General features: G+C 49.7%; 2 protein-coding genes across 2 annotated transcripts in view; one reads left to right on the top strand and one right to left on the bottom strand.

Annotated features, from left to right (window-relative positions):
* The first annotated feature begins 1,836 nt into the window (after positions 1-1,836).
* Positions 1,837-9,133, top strand: PDRG1 (p53 and DNA damage regulated 1). The gene is made up of 5 exons (XM_081096758.1): positions 1,837-1,998; positions 4,112-4,187; positions 5,166-5,240; positions 7,515-7,595; positions 8,181-9,133. The coding sequence occupies exons 1-5, from the start codon at positions 1,912-1,914 to the stop codon at positions 8,261-8,263; spliced, it is 402 nt and encodes a 133-aa protein (XP_080952884.1). The 5' UTR covers positions 1,837-1,911; the 3' UTR covers positions 8,264-9,133.
* Positions 9,134-10,777: 1,644 nt separating this feature from the next.
* TTLL9 (tubulin tyrosine ligase like 9) overlaps positions 10,778-21,694 on the bottom strand; it is a 31,485-nt gene continuing 20,568 nt past the window's right edge. Inside the window, exons 8-12 of the mRNA XM_081096757.1 lie at positions 20,106-20,164; positions 19,097-19,293; positions 17,679-17,792; positions 15,529-15,653; positions 10,778-11,181 (exon numbers count right to left, since the gene is read on the bottom strand). Of these exons, the coding sequence (XP_080952883.1) occupies positions 11,105-11,181; positions 15,529-15,653; positions 17,679-17,792; positions 19,097-19,293; positions 20,106-20,164 (572 nt within the window). The 3' untranslated portion in view covers positions 10,778-11,104. The remainder of the gene's footprint in view (positions 11,182-15,528; positions 15,654-17,678; positions 17,793-19,096; positions 19,294-20,105; positions 20,165-21,694) is intronic.

Raw genomic sequence — 21,694 nt, 5'->3', positions numbered from 1 at the left:
GGCCTGGTCCAGCTCTCCACCCCATGGCGGAGGAGACCCAGTTCTGGGGTCCAGGCCCTGGCGAGGCCTGCTGAGCCCTGTTTCTCCTTTGGTAAATGTTCCTCCCCACTTCCTTCCTAGGGCTTGTGTCTGTGTTTCTGAACCAGAAGGTGTTTACATAAAACATCCTGGGTTTGGCAACAAATTTACCCTCAATGAGAAATCCTTAATGAGTCTCCTTTTTCTCCACACCAGGAAGCTGCAGGGAAAACTAGCTCTGCCTCTGGCGGTTTAAGGCAGCCAAAGGCCAGGCAAAGAGGAGGTGCCACTGAGACTTATGGGGCCACAGTTTCAGGGTCTACAGACAGCTGTGGTATGAACACCAGAAAGCTTCTACAGTCTAGACCAGGGGTAGGCAAACTTTTTGACTCGAAGGCCACAATGGGTTCTTAAACTGGACCGGAGGGCCGGAACAAAAGAATGGATGGAGTGTTTGTGTGAACTGATATAAATTCAAAGTAAACATCATTACATAAAAGGGTACGGTCTTTTTTTTTTTTTAGTTTTATTCATTTCAAACGGGCCAGATCCGGCCCGCGGGCCGTAGTTTGCCCACGGCTGGTCTAGACCCACGTGTGCTCCTGACTTTCTGCATGAGAAGGCATTGCCCTTCTCCCAGCCTCAGTCTGCAGCTGTGGAAGCGGGTAGGAATAACCCACCCATACAAAGGTTGTGAAGTTCAGGTAAGGGAAGGGGTGAGAAAGCGCTTGGTCACAGGGGCCAAAAGGAGGGAATAAAAAGCTGGACTCTGGGAGGCAGGAGGTCAGAATTCTAGTGTCAGGTCTGCTGTTGACTTTTTAAAGTCATGGCTGCTCTCTGAGCCTGGGTTTTTCCGGTTTTACAATGAGAGGTTTGGGCGTGATCTCTAGGGAACCCACTGGTTGTAAAGGGCAGCCACTTTCTACCTGCCTGCCTCTTCTTGGAGGCCCCCCTGGATCCTATGGCCCACACTGATTTGCGTTTCAGCACTTTTAGAACTTCATGGTTTTCCAGCCACTTCCTCTAGGAGGTCAACTACTCCGGACATTGGGCCCAACACCGGGGCTCAATAAACACCGGCCAAACTGAGCTGAAAAGTGATTTCTGCCTCTTCTGATCCTGCAGAGAGACCATGAGAGATATTTTTATTCACTCCCATTTCATAAATTATAAACATAAGGTCTCAGAGGTTAAATATGTCACACTGCTACATGGGCTTCCTTGATGTTCCTTAAAAAGGGAAGTAATAATTTCTATTTCTCCAGCCCTATCTCGGCCAGCTATAGTATGTAATTATTTTTTTGGCCATCAGTTGTCGGATTTCCCCCTTAGGATGAAGTTTCAGGAGGGCAGGGACTTTGTTTTGCTCGCTGCTGCATTCTCAGCTCCTGAAACCGCCTGCTTAAGAAATGTATGAAGAGCCCCAGCCGGCGTGGCCCAGTGGATGGAGTGCCAGCCCTCGGACTGAAGGGTCCTCGCTTCGATTCCAGGCAACTGCACGTACCTTGGCTGCAGGCTCCATCCCATGCCCAAGCGTGCGGGAAGCAATCGATCCATGTTTCTCTCTGTGTGTCTCCTCTTCTCTCTAAAAATCAACGGAAAAAATACCCGCAGGTGAGGATTAACAACAAACAAACAAAACCTATGAAGAGAGAAGGCAGAGGTTAAGAGGAGCACCGAGGACTGTGCTCTCTGGGCCTGCAGGGGGCGCTCCAGCCCCGCCCCCACAGGTAGGCCCCGACCCGGGTGCACTGGAGCGCGCGCGCGCCGCCGGGCCTCTTCCCATTGAGCATGCGCGCCGGAAGCCCTGTCAGAGCGGCGCGTGCGCAGAAGGGGCCGCAGCGGAGCCAGAGCGGGCCTGGAGCCGGAGCGGGGTCGGAGCGGGCGGGCACCATGCTGTCACCCGAGGCGGAGCAGGTGCTGCGGTACCTGGTGGAAGTGGAGGAGCTCGCCGAGGCGGTGCTGGCGGACAAGCGGCAGGTAGGAGGCGCGTCCGCCGCGCAGGGGCCCGGGCTCAGCGGTTGGGCCTGGTGGCGATCGCCGTGGGGAAGTGCGCGGGGTCCGGAATCTGGCCCCGGCACCGGCTGGCAGTGAGTTTACCGGGACCGGTGGTCTAAGGGCTGTGGCGACAGACGTGCAGATGGAGGTGATGTGGGCACCGCGCCGCAGCCATTTATGCAGACCTACGTGTTAGGGGAGTGCCCGCCCTGTGCCAGCCGTCCTCTCTCCATCCTTTCTTTGCCCTTTGCTGTGCCCTCCAGTTCCCGAACCATCACCCCTTTGGGCAGTTTACCTGGACCCCTTTTCCAAAAGGCAGTTCTGGGCTCCCTCATTGGCCTGGGCACCGTCCCCGTGGAGGCCCTGGGGGGGAGAAGAGGAACAGCGAGGCGGTCTGCGTGTCTGTGATTGCGCAGGGCTGGGCCGTGGGAGGAACGTGGACCCCGGGCGTGGCGGGCCTCGTAGACCTGAACAGGGAGCTCGGCTCTGGTTCGAATGGAAATGCCAAGTGGTTGAAGGGGGTTGCGGAGGGTGGGGAGGAGGGGAGCAAAGGATGAGGCACTGGATTAAGGTTTTAAAAGGATCCCTCTGGCTTCTCTGTGGAGCACAGTAAATACAGCAGCGGTTCTCAACCTGTGGGTCGCGACCCCTTTGGGGGTCGAATGACCCTTTCACAGGGGTCACCTAAGACCATCGGAAAACACATATATAATTACATATTGTTTTTGTGATTAATCACTATGCTTTAATTATGTTCAATTTGTAACAATGAAAATACATCCTGCATATCAGATATTTACATTCCGATTCATAACAGTAGCAAAATTACAGTTATGAAGTAGCAACGAAAAGAATTTTATGGTTGGGGGTCACCACCACATGAGGAACTGTATTAAAGGGTCGCGGCATTAGGAAGGTTGAGAACCACTGAAATACAGGAAGGCAAGGGGCCATTGGACCAGGGTGGTGGCGGTGGAGACAGCAGATGGGGCAGTAATATATTTTGGAGATGGGCATGGTTTTGTTTTTCTTTAGAATTGTATATTTATTTTGACAAATTTCGGACAGTGGCATAAAGATTTTGTTCTACTAAAATCAATACAACCTCATCACTTTTCAATTGGTAAAAGTCAAGCGTTTTAAGAAAATGGCACAATAAAAACTAGCAGTGGACCAGCCTCGATGTGGCCTCCTCTTTACCACCTTTGTTGTAAGGGTTTTCTCTTCCAGTTTAGGGTCCTGGGAGAATGTCAGCGTAGCTTCCCCTTAATCCACTGCCATCCGGTTAGTAGGTCTTGATGATGGTTACATAGGGGTCAGGGAGTAGGAGGAGACAAGAATGATTCGTGACTCCCCATCTTCAGTTGGGATGATTGTCTGGTGGTTGGGTGGGTATTTACTGAGAAGGGGAAGACTTGGGGAAGAGCCTATTAATCAGGGCATCAGTGTGCTGAGTGATGATGATAATAGCAGGTTGTGAGTACTCACCAGGTGCAGGCACTGTGCTGACAATACATCGCGTTCCTGGCTCAGTAACCTGTGAGGAAGGGGAAGTCGCGCAGTTACCAGCGTGCAGCAGGGTTCAAACCTGGGTGTTCTGGCTCCAGAGCCAGTGCTCTAAAGCCGTATATGGTACCCCCTCCTCACTCTGTAGTAGCTGTTGTGTTGTTACCACCATTTCAGGGCCCCCCTTCTGTTCCAGTCTCGTATTGTTGGGCTTCTCATGATACGAGGTCAGAATCAGCTGGAGGGGCTTGCCCCGGGAGAGGTTTCCATTCCTCATGATCCTAAAATGCCCTAAAGCTGAGAACTAGCGCTCTGGTGGAGAAAAAAGAATTATCTGTTTAGTCAGCATTTCCCCAGCACCTTCTCTGGGGGGAAAACATCTGCACCACCACGGTCTTTAAAAGGACCTGGGAGCTGAGTGGGGGAAGAAGTGCATTCACACACCCGCCTGTCTTGGACAGGACCCTGGGAGTAGCCAGGGATGATGCCTTGTTGTCTCTGTTGGGTGTTCATAGAGAGGGGGGTCTGTCGGAGCTGACAAGCTGGGGCGAGCAGTCGCTGAGCTCCCTCCTGCCTCTGTGCTTTTCAGATTGTGGACCTAGACACCAAGAGGAATCAGAACCGAGAGGGCCTGAGGGCCCTGCAGAAAGAGCTCAGCCTCTCTGGTAAGTCACGACTCCTCCCTCCAGCCCAGGAGGCCTGTGCCGTTTTCCATCGAAGGCCTTTGCCTTGTCCCTAACAGAGCAGGCAGGAGGCGACACACCCATGGAGATGGGGGAGGAAATTTCTCAGGTCTCACACAGACTGTGGCTCGGGGTTTCAGCTGCTCAACTCCATGACAGGCCATCAGGTGCTGGCTTCGCAATGTTGGCACTGGGAAGTACAGGGAGGGGGGATAAATCAGTACAAATGAGCAGAACAACAGAAATACGTAATTGGAAATTGTGAGAAAGCTGAAGATGGGACTGGAGGTGGGATAGGTGTTGGAGGATAGGATGGGGGCTCTTAGAGGCCAAGTGGTTGTTGTGACACAATAAGCAAGGGGAAGGGCATGTGATGAAGCTGGAAAGATGGACAGAGGCCAGGCCATCATGAAGGGAAGAAGTTTGAATTTTATTTAAAGTGCATTGGAAGGTCTAAAACCATTGCTTTCATCTGACCAGAGTAAAGTCCAGAGTCCTGCAAGATCCCACGTAATCCAGACCCCCTTACACTCTTCCAGCATCATCTCTATCCCCCTCCCTCTCTGACTCCGTCCTTACTGGTCTCCTTGCTGTTTCTAACACCCCAAGCACATGACTGATTTTTTTTGCTGCAGGGCTCACACCCTCACTTTCTTCAAGTCTCTGTCCAGATGTCACATAATCAGTGAGGCCTTTTCAGACCACCAGGCCTAACAAGTCCCCTGCTCTGGCATTCCCCACCCCCTCACCCTGCTTTGTTTTTCTCTGCAGCGCTTAGACCTGCTCGGACCTGACAAATGATAGCTTTGCCTGTTTATTTCCCTTCCTCCACTATAACTTGAGCTCTATGAGTGCAGGGTCTTTGTATTATTCTGCTGTGTTTTCAACATCTAAAACAATGCCTAGTGGATAGTAGGTGCTCAGAATATTTGTTGAAGGAATTACCATTTTCCATTTCAGAAGATGTGATGGTTTGCTTTGGGAACATGTTTATCAAGATGCCTCACCCTCAGACGAAGGAAATGATTGAGAAAGGTAAGGCCTCCTGGGCATGAGTCAGGGAAACAGCTGCCTCCCCTTGGGGGCGGGGAGTGGGGTGGGGGGAGCAGTGCATCTCTGTAGCCCTTTTTTTTTTTGAAGTTGAGAGAAAACAGTATGTGTGCCGAGCATAATGCTTTACCTGTGGAACAAGTTGGACCACAAAGAACAGAAAATTCAACAAATTGAGGCTTAAAAAATTTGGTTCTGTTTTTCTCATGTAAGAAGTTATCTGGAATCAGCCATCCAGGACTGGCATTGCCACTCCGCAGGGTCACCTTAGCATATTCTCATGGTGGTTGTGTCATCATTGCAGGGCTCATGTCCACATGCCAGGCTGGAGGAAAGGCAAAGGGCTTTCTCCTTATATGGCAGGGGTGGGGAACATCCGGCCCGTGGGCTGTATAAGGGCCGAGAAATCATTTGGTCTGGCCCTGCCAAAGCATTAGGGGAGACCAAATATAGTAGGCTAATGTTTAAGTTGGTAATTTTGTTATAGTGCAAGAATGATGTTATAAAATCCAAAAGGCCCTTGGCAGAAAAAGGTTTCCCACCCCTGATATGGCCTTGCCTTCTGTTTTGGGAATTAGGCTGTCCTCCTCAGGGCCTTCTGCTGACATCTCTATGGCCAGAACTAAGTTTCATGGCCCCCACAGGTACAAGGGAGCCTGGCACAGTGAACTTTTATTTTCACATCCCCTACAAGAGAGACTGTTGAAAATGGGGGTTTGGGGAGAGTGAACCTTAGGGTTGGCAACTAAATAGATGTTTCTCAAACATGGATGACCACAATTTCCAAAGCTCTTTGGAGATGCATCATAAAGGTAAAAAGTCAGGTTGCAAATGCATCCTTGGCTGGGAAAAGGGCAGGTTACACATATTTCCTCTTTTCTACCCTTGAAAATGTATAGGTCAAGAGGACCAGCAAGGTTGCCTCTGTCTCTGAAGACAGGGTGCCTCTATCCCCGTTGAAATAAAAATTCTAGCAAAGGATTAGCTTGGAATAGAAGTTTCTGGTTGTCCTGTGAAAAACCATACACATTATGGTTATAAAATTGAGTTGTCATTGCACTCGGTGGTAGGCTGGAGGATGCTTTCAGAGGGGGTTGCTTGCCTGGGTTCAGGATCTGATCTTCAGCTGTCTTGTCCCATAAATGTGGTCATGTTACTATACCTAGAGGGGTTCTAGGACATCATTATCTATAGTTCTTGGTGATTGACACAGGCTGAACAAGCTTGTAAGAGTAGGGTTACTCATTTACATTGAGCAACCCATTTTATTTTTTATTTTTAATATGTTTTTACTGATTTTTTTTTTTTATAGAGAGAGGCAGGGAGAGGGAATAGAGTGAGAGAAACATCATCTCTTGGCTGCCTCCTGCACCACCCCCACTGGGGACTGAGCCCACAACCCGGGAATCTAAGGAACTGAACCTCTTAATTCCTGGGTTGACTCCCACCCACTGAGCTACACCAGTCAGGCGAGCAACCCATTTTAAAAGATTGAGTAGAACCATTGCCCAGACCAGAGGCCCAGCTCATCAGAAAGAATGGAAGTCTGTGGGGAAGACAAACTCGAATGTTCCTATGAGCAGGTGAAAACAGAGCAGGGGAGAGGACGGAGTGACAGCCAGACGTATCATCTCAAGTTGAGCTCTGTGGCTTCCATTCTCATGGTGCAGTTTGCTTTCAGGTGCAGTCTGTGAAGGGGCGATAACCTTTTCTATCCACCGAGGCTAAGTCGGTTAAGCTTGAGCTTTCAGCTTGCCCATTGATAGTTAGGTTGTTTAGGTCACATGTTACCACATCATGCTTTTCTAAAAACGCCTTACTGGACTTGGGTTTATAAAATCCCTTAGCCACCCATTTTCCAGTCATCGTAGGGTAGGTCTGCTATAGGTTCTCCATTTTATTTTTTCAGTTGAATTTTCTCTAATTTCACCGTGGAAGGGTGACCTAGAATCCTGATGTTGCCTTCCCTATGCACCAATTAGCCCAAGGTATTTGCATAGTGAAAACAGGCCAGGAGATTGAGAGTCAGGGGTCGTCTGCTCAGCCCGATCCCGGGCTCACTCAGTGGTTGTGGGCAGGTCACGTTGCTTCTCTAGCCTTTGGTTCCTTCCTCAATTAGTTTCTGAAGTCCCCTTTTCCTTCCGGAATGCTAAGAGCCCTTGCTCTCAAAGGGGCTAGGGAGAGGCTGGCACGCCCGACTGCTTTTGGTCATTCTGTCTGTAGTATAACCTCATTCTATTTGCCCATCTCACTTTTCAGATCAGGATCATCTGGATAAAGAAATAGAGAGACTCCGGAAACAACTTAAAGTGAAGGTCAACCGCCTCTTTGAGGCCCAAGGTATTAGCCTAGGAGGTGGGGAAGGGCGGAAGAAACCAGGAGGGGACAAAACCATCAACATGGACTTAGAGGATTGGGAAGCCCCTCCCAGGAGGGCAATGACCTGGACAGCATGTGAGTGGCACTGAAGCTGGGGGCAGGGGACAGTGGCTGTCTCTAGCCATCCCGAGATAGAATGGACAAGGAAGTTTGTGGGGTCTTCTATCACAAATTCTTTCCAAGTTCAGGAATGGCCTGAGCTATCTTACATTTTATACCAGGGCATGGTGTGGGGACCAGGACAGCTCTGACTCAGAAGCTAAATTCCTAGGTAAACCTTACCACCCACATCTGCCATAGGTATGGCAGAAATGTGGAGGTTTCTGGCCAGCAGAGTCGTAATTCTGCAGGTTCTTGAGACTCAGTAGTGGGTGTCAGTGTTCATTGTTCAGTATATGGTAGATTTGAGGCCCTTCCCTGTCAGACCTCACAGCCAGGTGTCTGGCAGTATGAATGCAGTGTGAGCTTTCCCAGGCCTGACTCCGGGGCCAGGAGGTTGGACAACAGGAGGCCTGAACACACTGATGGATTGTCTTCTCTCCTTAGGCAAACCGGAGCTGAAGGGTTTTAACCTGACCCCCCTCAACCAGGATGAACTTAAAGCTCTCAAGGTCATCTTGAAAGGATGAAATTCAAGAACCAAGATAAGGGGCCTGAAACCAGCATTCCCCTGGGATCACGTAGGACCCAGAACTCTCCAGCTTTGAAACCTGCAAGGACAGGATCTACCCTGCAAGGGCACAGGCATCAGCATCCTGGCCATGGCTCCTGTTTGCAGCCTCTCTATCTGTAGCGCTTGACTGCTCTGTGAAAGCGAAGGGAACCCTCAGCCTGCCAGTGCCTGTGGGCCTGACCAGTGGGCTGAATGGACACAAGACCCATTGATAGGCCTAGCAGCCACAGTGGGTGGGCGGGGGCAGCGCCTGTGTGGGTATGAGAATGACTGCAACAGACACTTCTCAACAGTGGCCTGCTGTTTAAATGGGCCCTGGGCAGGGAAGAAGGGGAAGAGTGGGAGCTTCATTCCAGCATTCCTCTCAGAAGGGGAGACATTTAAAGCAGCATGTGTAACAGAATTGGAATACAGCAGGAAGCTCACAGGTGGTTTCTGAATGAAGGACAGGATCTTGGTGCTTCGTGGTTCACCACAACTATCTGTGGAGCAGACATACCATTTCTCCCCACTCGCTCCATTTTGGCCCATTTTTCCTGCTTGCTCCCAGATGGAGCCCAGCATAGGTGCTGCTTATCAACCCCCCACAGCTGCTCTTTCGTCAGGAAGGCCTTGCAGAGTCCTGCACCAGAGATGGGTGAGGGGGACTGCCTCTTCACGTGCTTCATGTGTTCAGGATGCGCCTCCGAAAGCAGGGCCAGGGCCAGCGCTGCTCTCCAAGTTCCCTTATCGTCAGTGGCCTCGGGTCTTACTGTGAATGTGCTGTGAGGGCAACACGGCATCTTCCTGTTCACTGAGGCTTTAATAAAGGCACCTAATGAATGGATAGCTGCTTCTGTTCTTTACCTCATTTGGTCCTTAATTGAAGGCATACCACCCCCTTTAGGATACCACCCATGAAGGGCAGTGGTTCTTCCTTGAATGATAGGCTCAGACAGGCACACTGCCGTGCCCCCTGCTCCACTCAGCTGCTGCCGATAGTTTCATTGGAACATAGGCTGCTATGTCCAGATCTTATGTTTTCTTCAAGAGGAACTAGCAATTTGGATTTTTAAGTTGAATTTTCTGTCCTTTAAATATTGCTGACTAATTCAGAAAAATGTTTAAAACTTTGGTGTTGGCCAAACAAAATATCTAAGTCAAATTTGGCTCAGAAGTGCGATGTTGCATCCTTCTGAGTTTTTTTTAGTAGAAATTTGTGTGTGTTTTCCATACTGGCTCAAAGAGTAGGGAGATGGAGTTGGAAACTAAATGGAAATAAACTAAATGTCCACAGTAGATTAAAGGAACTGATGGCTCCAGGTAGTGGGATACTACACAACTGTTATCAAGAATAAGGAAGTTTTGAGCACTGATTTGGAACAAGCTCCAAGGTTAAGTGAGAAAAGCGAGGGGGCAGGACAGGTGTCTGGTAAGCTGATTTGTATGCAATCACCAATTATTTGGTTCCCTCAAAACAAACTGCATATTTGAGGTGGAAGGGAAGAACGTGTTGCTGTTATATTGCATATTTTTAAATATAAATTTAAAAAGTAGGGAGTAGCAGCATTCACTTTGCTAGACACTATCTGGTAGGACTGCCTTGCTCACAATTTCCTCTAAACATTGCCCCTACCTGTCTGGCAAAGTAGATGCTAGGACAAAAAAAAGAGCCAATTGGATCCTGCTGGAAAGGCAGAACCCATGCCTGGGGCTGTCTGGGCTCTCCTCAGGCACAGGGATGAAGGTGGAGGCCCAGAGTGGCTGGTTTCTGGCCTTCCCAAAGCTAACTGGTTCATTTCTTGGACTTGACAGTATTCACTTCCAAAAGCCCTTCCCATCCCTGGGCAGTCACATTCTGTTATTTGTAGCTAAAAGAACTGTCCTGAAGCAGGAAGAGTGGTAGAGGGAGCTGCCGGGGATCCCCTAATAGGTCCCCCATGCAGCTGTTAGCTCACCAGCCCACTTGTAATTCCTATGACACTAAGAGGAGGCGTAGGAATGTGGGAATGCTATCTCCTTGCCTGCCGGCACAAGGCTTTCTAGTTTAAAAAGCTCAGCTCCCAACCTCAAGTAGGAAGGCCCAGAGAGGCACCTGTCGCCCAGATGACTCAGCTAAGCGCCCCTTTGCAGGGACCCTTACTAAGCAGCTCTGCCTTCCTGACCCATGTCCATCTGAGCAATGGGGACGCTTTGGCCTGCTGGCTTTCACAGAGTCAGGGGAGCGCCATGGGTTCCCCTGACATGCAAGGTCAGGGAATTGTAAGGAGGAGGAGATGTGCGGGGTCCAGTCCTCCAGACTCCCAATAAACACAATCTGTAATTGCTTGCTTTGCGAACATAGCTTAAGACAAGTTCCCTAGCCCATGAATCCTTTGCTCTTGGAGGACTCTGACACCCTAACCTCCTGGGGGACATCAAAGTGTGAAGCCAGGAGGACACCGCTGCAGCCCACGGCATTCCCTGAGCCAAGCCTGGTGCCCAGTAACTTCGAGTAAGGCCTGTGCTCATTTATTAGATATGACCTCTCTGGAGAGCCGAATTTGCTGAGTTTTTACTCTTTGGGCCTATTGGCTAAGCCAATCTGTCAAGGTTAAAACCCATCCAGTCCAGAGGATTGGCTGTCTCCTGGTGCAAAGATGCCCAGGGGTCGGTGGGGGAATCCAGGAGACCCGGCCCAAGCAGCAAGCAGCAGCTGTGGCCCATCCAGAGGGAGGGAGGCATGTGCTCTGAGGTGCTGCTGTGCTGGCAATGGAGTGGGGAGAGGACTGGATGGCATGGCACCTCCCGGGGACGCTTGCCTCTCAGCGGCTGGGTATCAGCTGGAAGCTTTCTTCTGGCCTTGAAGGGAGCGGAACAGCTGCCTCAGCTGTTTTTTTCGATCATTGATGCAACCTGGAAGGGAAGTGGAGTGTTGGCTGGGAGGTCCTGTCCGTAGGAAAAAGGGGTTGGGGAGTGGAGCGGCCTGTGCTTCTGCCACCTGTTGGGAGGAGGAGACAGCAGCCATGCAGCTATGGATGGCTTATGGTTCGCATCCTCAACTGCTGTGGCCCTCAAGCAGGTAATTTTCCTCTTCATGCGTCAGTTTCTCACCTGGAAACCAAATACTTGCTTTATGGGATGAGTGTAAGGATCATCAAAGGAAGGTAACATTCACTGGGGACTTACCTCAGGGGCTGCTTCAGGTGCTGAATGTGAATTAACTTGTTGAGATCTCACCAGAATGATCTCACCAGAAAAAAACTGAGGTTCAGACATGCCAAGTTATTTGCTCCAAATCACACAATAAATAGCAGGTCTGGGTTTTGAACCCAGGCTAGAGGTCAAGTTCTTAACCACTAACTCACATTGCTTTCCTTCTGGTTTCACTCAGCGAAAATGCATTAAAGCTAGCACAGAGCCTAGCACCTAATAGGTTAAATGCTAGCCTTCTTCCCTTACCCGACCCCATGTGTCACGCACAGTTGGCTAAGGGACAAGTATTTCCACAGAGTAGCCCCTACTCTCATGTGTCTCCCAGGTAGTCCGTGCTGAGAGGCCACCATGAACACTGGCGACACCTCCTCTCCTGGCACATTCACGGTGTTACCACTTCCTGTTTGCTCTCATAGCTGGTCCTTGAAGCAATTCCATGGTCACTGAATCTTGTGCCAGGCACAATGATGGCACTCACAAATACTGGTTGAATGATGAGTCCACATGGCCACAACTACTGACCTAGGAGACACCCATCTTTCTTAGCACCCCAAAACGCCATTCCTAACACCTAGGTGCTCACTGGTCGTCAAGGCTTCAAAGCTAAGAGCCCCCTATATACACCCCCAGGGCTCCATGGAACCTCAGCTTTAACTGCAAGGGCTCATTCATAACTCCCAAATATTTGTGTCCAATGCAAATCTCTTCTTGGAGTTCTAGACTCATCTCTGAGTCATCTGCTGATGTTTTCACCAGGAGATCCCTCAACATATCCATAATGCATTTCATCAATCCTCTTTCCACTCCCGGCCAGCTCCTCTGGTATTCACCACCATATGCCCACCCTCCACTGGATACTTGGGAATTATAGAGATTTCTCAAGCAGTGGCTCTCAATCTAGGCTGTGCTTTAGGGTCATCAGGGAGATTTAAAAAATACTGATGTCCAGACCAACTGTATCTTTATCAGGCATTGGTCTTTTTTAAAGCTCCCTTGTGATTCCACAGTGCCTAGTACCTAATAGGTTAAGTGCTAGCTTTCTTCCCTTACCCAACCCCATGTGATGCAGCCAAAGTGGAGAAGCCAAGGTGTCCTGAATCTTTGCTACTCGAACAGGGTCCAGAAAACAGCAGCATCGATATCTGAGACGGATTGTTAGCAAGGAGAGCTGCAACAACCCCTCCCTTTCCTACATGCACCTCTCTCTGCAGGTGACTGCTGCTCTTCCCACCAAGAGGTGGAGTCTATTCCCTTGCCCCGTGAATCTGGGCTGGACTAGCTTTAACTAATGGATTGTGGAGGAATGATACTTTCGGACTTCTAAGCCCAAGCCTGGGTGTCAAGAGGTTTCACTGCATCTTCCTGGCCTTCTTGGAACCCTAGGACTACCATGTAAAGAAGCCAGGCAGCACTGCTGGAAGACAAATGACCACCTGGACCAGTGATGGCGAAGCTTTTCAGCTCGGCGTGTCAGCATTTTGAAAACCCTAACTTAACTCTGGTGCCGTGTCACATATAGAAATTTTTTGATATTTGCAGCCATAGTAAAACAAAGATTGATATTTATTTTATATATTTAAATGCCATTTAACAAAGAAAAATCAACCAAAAAAATGAGTTCGCATGTCACCTCTGACACGCGTGTCATAGGTTCGCCATCACTGACCTAGACACCACACATGTCAATGAAGCCATCCTAGGCTATCAAATCTCAGTGCCTCGCCAGGTGCCTGGAGCCCGATGAGTGACTCTAGGTGACACCTGAAGAATGAATAGCAAATCAGATAGCTGTTTTAAGCTGCCAGGTTTGGGGGAGGTTTGTTACACAGTAACAGTTAACTAAGAGAGAGCATCACCTGGGAACCTGTCAGACATGCAGAATTTTAGGCCTCACTCCAGACCTACTGCATCATAATCTTCATTTAAACAGGATTTCCAGGTGGTTGTATCCACAGCTTGAAAGCGTTATGTAGTCATCCTCCAAACACGCAATTTGGCAGACGCTAGGGATCTGCTGTGGAAAAGCCATTCACAAACTTCCTCTCCCCTGCCTTCCTCAAGGCAAACTACTTGACATCCCAGGCTTCCTTGCATCATGGGTGGCCATGTGAGCCAGCTCTGGTCGGTGTCAGCAGAGGCCCCTGGGAGGGCATCCCTTTTGGGATAAACAATCAACGCCTGAAGGAAAGGCGTTGGTCCTTGGGCCTCCCTGTTTCTTTGTGCCTGGGACAAGGACATAGCGTCTGGAACTGGAGCAGCCATCTTGCAACCTGAGCAACCTGAGGCAGCAAGCATGAGCACCAAGGCAACCTACTAAGTCTGGCACAGCCAAAAGAGGCAAGAGTATCCTGCTGCCATGTGCCAGCCCTGTACAGCTAGCCCCAAGACTTCCTGTGGCTCAAGACAAATCAGTCCCTCTCTGGCTATTAGTGGCGTTTTTGTTGCTTACAGCCAAGCCCAATCCTAAATCATACCAAAACTTTTTCATAAAAAATAAAAAGATGCCACAGAGAGCATTTAAAAAGCAAATTACAACTCAGGAAAATGTTTACAATAAGCTTGACAGAGAGGTGTAATTTAACATATTAATATCCAAGGCCTTTATACATTTAAAAAAATGTAAACAGCCCATTGAAAAATAGATTGAGTATGGACGGCTAACAAAAGAAGAAATGCAAACTAAAAATCTGAAAGCTCACCAGTAATCAGTAGAATGCACACGCTGGTAAAGTTTTTTTGTTTGTTTGAATTCAGAGCTCTTTCCGGAAAGCAATCTGGCTGTAATAAGTCTATCCCTTTGACCCAGTAATTGTATTTCTAGAAATCTGTCCCAAAGAAACAGCCAGATTTTTCAGTTGAGCTTTATGTGAAAGGATTTCATCATGCCATTGTTTATAAAAGTGAAAAATTGAAATCATGCCATGTGCTCAATTACAAGAAATTGGTTTAGCAAATTTGGCATCTATGTAAGCAAGAATGTTTTGTAGCCAGATGGGAACTTCGTTTTTAACTGTGCTAAGGGACAGGAGAGCCTAGCCGTCAAGCATTCGGGTTTTGGAGTCAGACAGACTGGAGTTCAGGTCCTGGCTCACCACTTATAACCGAGACCTTAAGCAAGTCGTGTGACATCTGGAAATCGTTTCCTTATCTGTAAAATGATAATAAAAGCTGCCTTAAAATGAAATGAGATAACATATGTAAAATATTTAGTCTAGACCTGGCAAGTAAGTGTTTCCAAAAGATAGTCTCTTATTAACATTGTTGAATGATGTGGAAAATGCTACATGGAAAAGTGGGACTCAGAACTCCAGTCCTATGCCAAATCTGTAAAAGGAAAAAATATGAATATATGCATTTTTTAAAAACTGGAAGGAAGCACACCCAATAGTTAAAGATGGTTATGTCTGGATGATTTTTTATTTCCTTCTTTAGTTTTCAAATATTCTACAATAACTGTGAATAATTTTCATTTTTTATGTTTTTTTAATGTATTTATTTTATTTCAGAGAGAGGAAGGGAGAAGGAGAGAGAAATAGAAACATCGATTGACTGCCTCCTGCATACCCTCTACTTGGATTGACTGTCTCCTGCACGCCCCTTACTGGGGACTGAGCTTGCAGACCTGGCATGTGCCCTGACTGGGAATAGAACCAGGGCCTCCTGGTGCATGGGACGAAGCTCAACCAACTGAGCCACACCGGACAGGCAAAAATTCTCATTTTTTAAACACCAAGTTTTAAAGTCAAGCCCTGAAGTCCTTAATTTCTCTTTATCATGGGAGGGGGGTTGTTTGTCATTGTTGTCTGTTTGCTTTCCTAAACCTTTGAAATCTACCTCCTGGCCGATTACTAACATCTCTCACTATGTGCCAGGCAGTGTTCCAGGCATATATTGAGATAGAAACTATCTACTCTCCATTTCACAGATGAGGAACAAAGGTTAAGCCTTGGTCCAGGTCAGACAGCTGTGCCAAGCTGCCGGTCTGAGACCACCGGGAACCTCCCGTGACACTTCCCTGGTGCCCACTTCCCACATGGCCCCACATACCAAGGTGTGTGTTGGTCACAAAGTTCCCCATTTCTGACAAGTCGGGAACCCCCTCTTCTCTGCTGACAGGGCCATCATTCCACATGAGGTCAAAGCCTCCCACTCGCTTCTCCCTTCCTGTGAGCCTGGACAGGCAGGAGACACAAAGGGTTAAAGAAGGTGCACCTGGTAGGACCCAAAGACCCTGGCCAGGTCCCTGATTCATCCCTGCAGCCTGGGTCCCCACACTGTCAGAATCCCTTCCTTTGCCCACCATTCACTGGCTGTTTCCTAGGTGCCCACACAGGTCTCAGAGGGGCTGTCCCCCACTTTTGTCCCTTGGCTTAAACACTTGCCCTCAGTACTTCCACATTCTGGTTTAAACTCTGCTGTCTCCCCCAGACCACAAATTCCATGAAGGTAGGAACTGGTCTGTTCTATCCTTCACTGTGTCCTCAATGTGTGGCACAGGGCCTGACACACGTGAGGCTCAAATGTTTGTTGAATGACTAAATGATGGCAGATATAGTGGACACCTGAGGTTCCCCTGCTTAGCATCCATTTTACCTTCTTTCAGCCTAAGAGTGCCTCTGGTTTTCCTTAGAGAACCATCCTCCCTCTCTCACTTACATGGCTCAGGTGAGGTTGACCCCATCCCCTGGGAGGTGGGCACAAGACCTAGGCCTGGTTAATCAGAGTCATAATGATTGGTTCAGAGAGGGCATGTGACCCAAATCTCACTCATGAGCAATAAGAGTCAGCCCTCAAACTCTTGCTGAAATAATTGAGAAAAAACTAATAAAGAAGAAAGAGCTGAGAGGGAATGAAGGAGAGGGAGAGGGAGGGAGGGAGGAGGAATGGAAGGATAAAGAGACAGAGGGAGGGAGGAACGAAAAGAGGAATATAGTGAGGGAGGAATGGAGGGAAAGGTAGAGGGAGGGAGGGAGAAGACAGACCAACCAACACTGACTGAAGTCAGGCCCTGAATTTTCCTTATGTACACACTAGAGGCCCGGTGCATGAAATTCGTGCACTGGGGGGGGGGGAGTGGGCGGGGGGAGGTGTCCCTCAGCCCAGCCTGCACCCTCTCCAATCTGGAAGCCCTCAGGGGATGTCCGACTGTCCCACAGGGATTGGGCCTAAACCAGCAGTCGGACATCTCTCTCACAATCTGGGACTGCTGGCTCCTAACTGCTCACCTGCCTGCCAGCCTGATCACCCCCTAACCACTCCCCTGCCACCCTGATTGATGCCTAACTGCTCCCCTGCTGGCCAAATTGCCCCAAAATACCCTCCCTTGCCAGCCCAATTGCCCCCAACTGCCCTCCCCTGCTGGCCTGGTCACTCCCAACTGCCCTCCTCTGCTGGCCTGGTCACCCCCAACTGCCCTCCCCTGCCAGCCCGGTCACCCCTAACTGACCTTCCCTGCAGGCCTGGTCCCCGCCAACTGTCCTCCCCTGCAGGCCTTGTCCCCCCCAACTGCCCTCCCCTGCTGGCCTGGTCACCCATAGCTGCCCTCCCATGCAGTCCGGGTCAACCCCAACTGCCCTCCCCTGCCAGCCCGGTCACCCTTAACTGCCCTCCCCTGCTGGCCTGATAGCCCACAACTGCCCTTCCCTGCCAGCCATCTTGTGGCTGTGGTGCTGACATCTTTGAGGGCATGGCAGTTAATTAGCATATTCCCTCCTTATTGGCTGTGGGTGCTGCCATCTTTGCGACAGCGTGAGGGTCAATTAGCATATCCCCTCTTTATTAGATAGGATTGTTGTAACAATATATAGTCTCTTACTGAGCACTTACTGTAGCTAGACACTTGGCAATAAGTTATCTTGGTAAATTGATCTAAAAATCCTGAGATGTAGACACATGAGGAAACAAGCTCAGAGAGGTGAAGTGACTGGTCCAGGGTCCCACAGTCAGGAAATGTCGAGGAAATCCTGCCGGACCAAATCTCAGAAAGCTGTGGTTGGCCCTGCTCTGACCCAAAAGGGTTGGATCCTTGGACCAGGCTCCAGCCCTGGGTGGACATCTCAGTCTCCATCTATAAAATAGCGGGGCAGGCTAGAGTGTCTCTGAGGGCCATTCAAGTCCAAGGTTCTGAGTTCTATCTCTTCTTGGGTGGGAGCCCCGATTGTCATGTGCGGGGTGCCTGAAAGGCTGCCCTCCCCCACCTGGCTTCCATGTCCACGATGTGCAGGGTGTCTTCCAGGAGGCAGGTCTTGAGCTCATAGTCCTCCTGGCTGCTGGCTGTCAGCGATGGGGACGCATTGACCTCCAGGAGCCATCTGGGGAGGGAAAAGAGGGGCGAGTCTTAGGGTTACCTGGTCCCTGGAGCTCCTGGAACTTCACTGAGAGGCTAGATGGAGTGCCTGGGCCTCACCCTCAGTTCACCCAGAGTCACTCTCTCCACTTGTCTAAAACTTTTTGAAAACAATTGATACCCCACAGGGGCCGGGCTTGGTGAACTGGAAAGAGCATTCCACATCTACAGGGCTGGCTGTGACCAGCTCCAGGGGAGTGTCGCCCTGTAGGAGCATGAGCCCAGGATTACATGATTGTTTTATGTTTTCCAGAAAAGACAAAAATCCAAAATTTTGTGTGACCATCTCCCAGTGTTTAGAGATTGTCACTGAATTTCAATGAAAAAGAAACAAACAAACAAAAATATTCTGAAGGTCAAACTCCAGGTGGCTGCAGGCCAAAAGCAACCCAATGGCCTCCAGTTTGCAACCTCTTGTTTTGTGCAACCCGGTCATTTACAGCCAGGAACCTGGGCACAGAAAGGGAAGGGCTCACCCCGCAGGTCAGTGGGAGCCTCAGGTCCCACGTTCTACTATCTGCTGCCTCCCCCAAGTTTGTTTCCCCTGTCAGCATCCACTCCGATGCCCCAGCCACATCTTACCCCAGGGGCAAAGGAGGGAGACCCACTGGTACCGGACCCTGTTTCTCTGAGCAGGGGCTCGATTTAGGTCTTGACTCCTACTCCTGGCTCAGAAAGCCCTCCAACCCCATACAGTGACCCTCAGGAGGTGCTGGGCCAGGAGCTGCACTACTGGCGGGGAGCAGCTCAGCCCAGGAACTATGACCTTGGGCCTGGCTCTGCCCTTGACTTACTGGGTGACCTCAAGCTGCCAGAACCACCCCAATGGTATCACATGAGGGCCGTTGCTGGGGTCCCTGCCACCTCAGTTTGTTCTACTCATCAGCTCAACCTCATGGACACTGAGGGAATGCACCAAATTCTTGACAGGGATCGACATGGTGACAATACTCCCTTATAAGGCACTTTGCATCTGGAAAGCACCAGGGCTTACAGAGGGTAATTTTCTTGCTGGTACCAGATGAGGATCCCTGACTCAGCATATATTCAGGAAAGGCCTCTGAGTGCCAGGCATGAGGCTCAGTGCTCTATACTTCATTTATTCCTCGTAACAATGCTACAGGCACAGCAACCATTTTACAGATGGGCAAACTGAGGCAACAGAAAGTGTGCCTAATGAGGAAGTGGCAGAGCTGAGGTCAAACCCAGGTAGTCTGGGTGGAAAAATGTGCCCCCTGGCTCTCCAGGGCCACTGGCCCATCCACTTACGGCTTAAGGTCCTGGTCTATGAGAATGTCATAGCCGTACAGCTCAAAGCAGTGCTTGTCACTGATGATCACCTTCTGCACACTCTGCAGGCTCTTGATGAAGATGTTGTCCATGTCACTGAAGAGCGATTCCACTGCTTCTGGCCCGTGCTTGGACGCCAGGTACTGTCGGAAGCGCTGGAGCATCCATTTGCAGCCCTGGGGCCCGTGCACCCGGGTTGGGAGAGGAAGCCTTAGTTAACCGGGACCTTGGCAGCCGGGACCTTCCAACTATCGCCATCAACATGGCCCTCAGGCTTGGACAAGAGGAGCCCATCCCTGAGTCCTGTGACCAGGAGAACCCCAAGTGTGTCCTTCCTTTTGGGACAGACTCTGCAAGCCCAAGGGGATGTGTCCAGCCGGAGTGTATGTGCCTCTCTTCCTAGAGCATAGCCTAGACTCACAACCCCAGAAGTCCTGGCCCAAGTGCCCTGTGCAGGCCTCTCCCTGGGCTGCTTCCCTGAAGACAGATCGCACTGACCATGTGTACATCCCGAGGCCCACGGAATGATCAGCTGCTGTTTGTAGTAGGGTCGGGGGGTATGCAGGAGGCCCCCACTGTGCGGGTATGAGCTGGGGGCCAGCTCTCCCTGTGCACTCCTGTTCTGGCTCTTAACTCTTAGAAGTCATAGAGTTCTAAGTTTGAACCTGGCCGTGTAGGTTATTAGGTAGAAAGTCGACAGGTAGATAGATGATGATGGATAAATAGAAGCATATCTGTCCAGTCAGGAGGACAGAACACACTTTGTTAGAGGGTATGTTAGTTTGGCTTATAACTTCTAAATATCTAGACACTACACATGGGCCTCCATCTGTACTCCTGCCCTGGGCCCTGCAAATGGGAAGGGTGGGCCCGGTTGCACTGTGAACTGTGAGCCCAAGACAAGCCTGTGCTGGGCTCTCTGCACTCTGACCCACCACCCCAGCCGCCCCAGAGGCTGTGCCCGAGGGCAGGAGCCCAGCTTGCTCACCTTCTTTGGGTGGTAGTCAGGGGACGTCTTTTGCACGGCGACATTGGTGAGGTGCACATCTGGCAGAGGTTGGTAGTCAAGGATCAGTGTGGACAAGAAGAGTGAGTCCTGCTCCATGTAGCCCCCAGGGGCCAAACTAAGACCCTTCCTTGGGAACTGATGGGGAAGGCCACAAAAACAGCCCAGAGGTCACGTGTGGGCTTTAGAGTCCGGTGGGCCTGGGTTCAAATCCTGCCTGCATTGTTACTGGCTCCGAGCCCCTGAGCAAGTCACTTAGCTCCTCCGAGTCTATTTTCCTACATATTTAATGGGAGTACCTAATAGTAGATTGGCCTCACAGAAGTATTTGAAAGATTAGATAACAGTCTATACAGAAGCACCTCTTATAGTGCCTGGTATAGCAGTTATTATGATTTTTCAACTCAAGAGGAGAACATTTCCTAACATACAGAGAGACTAAATATAGAACAGCCGTCTCGGGCTATTCTGAGCTCTCTGTCACCAGAGGGGTTCGGGCTGGGTGGCCACTTTGTAGGAATATTGAAAAAGTGACCCAGCTTTGGGTTGGGGTCAAGATGGCCTCAAAGGTCCAAGCTCTGAGAGTCTGCCTTTTGCTATCATCACCACGGTGACCACCAGTAACATCGACAACACTTGGCAGCTTACAGAGCATTTCACGCAAATCATCTCATTTGTTCTTCAAATTATTCCCATCTCAAAGAAGAGAACTTGAAGCTCAGAGAGGTTAAGTAAGGGACAGCCGTTCAGAACACCCTCCACCAACACCCTCCCGCCCCGACTGCATTTCACCTCATGAAATGACCATAAGGTGTAACTTTCTCCAGGACTTACTGGGAGGTAGAGGCTCTAGGGAACTAAGCCAAGTGTAATTCCCCTAAAACATGTGTTGCTCCCCGTTGGCTGCACGAAGCGCAGAGGAAGGCGGGCATCCTCGTTAGCACCATTGTTCTCGAATGTCTTCTTTAGAGATTTCCAAAAACATTTTTTTCACATTTGTCTGAGAGTTCTTCTATCTCGATTGCAAAAGAATAAGCACATAGCAAACCACTAAATAATAAAAACAGCTCTTAGGTTTATGGTCAACTGACTTTTGAGAAGTGTGCCAAGGCAGTTCAACGGGGGCAAGCACTAAATGGGCCAGGACACCTGAATATGCACATGCAAGGGAATAAGGTTGGACCCCTTCCTCATACTACAGACAAAAATTAACTCCAACTGTATCTTGGACTTAATATAAGAGCTAAAACTTTAACTCTCTTAGAATAAAATATAGAAATAAGCAATGACCTTGGGTTAGTCAGGGCTCCTTAGATGTGACACCAAAAGCATGAGTGACAAAAGAAAGAGTAAATAAGTTGAACTTCATCAGTATTAAACCCTTTTGTGCTTTAGCTATGGCTGGTTGCTCAGTGGTTAGAGCACCAACCTGCAGACCAAAGGGTTGAGGATTTGATTCCTGGTCAAGGGCACGTACCTCTGTTGCAGGTTTGATCCCCAGCCCTCAGTCAGGACACATGTGGGAAGCAACCAGCCTATATGTCTCTCTCACTTTGATATTCCCCTCTTTC

Source organism: Myotis nattereri (genome assembly GCF_964212035.1).
Source record: "Myotis nattereri genome assembly, chromosome: 8".
NCBI lineage: Eukaryota > Metazoa > Chordata > Mammalia > Chiroptera > Vespertilionidae > Myotis > Myotis nattereri.
Note: the sequence above shows the minus strand (reverse complement) of the source record. Positions and strands in the feature narration are given on the sequence as shown.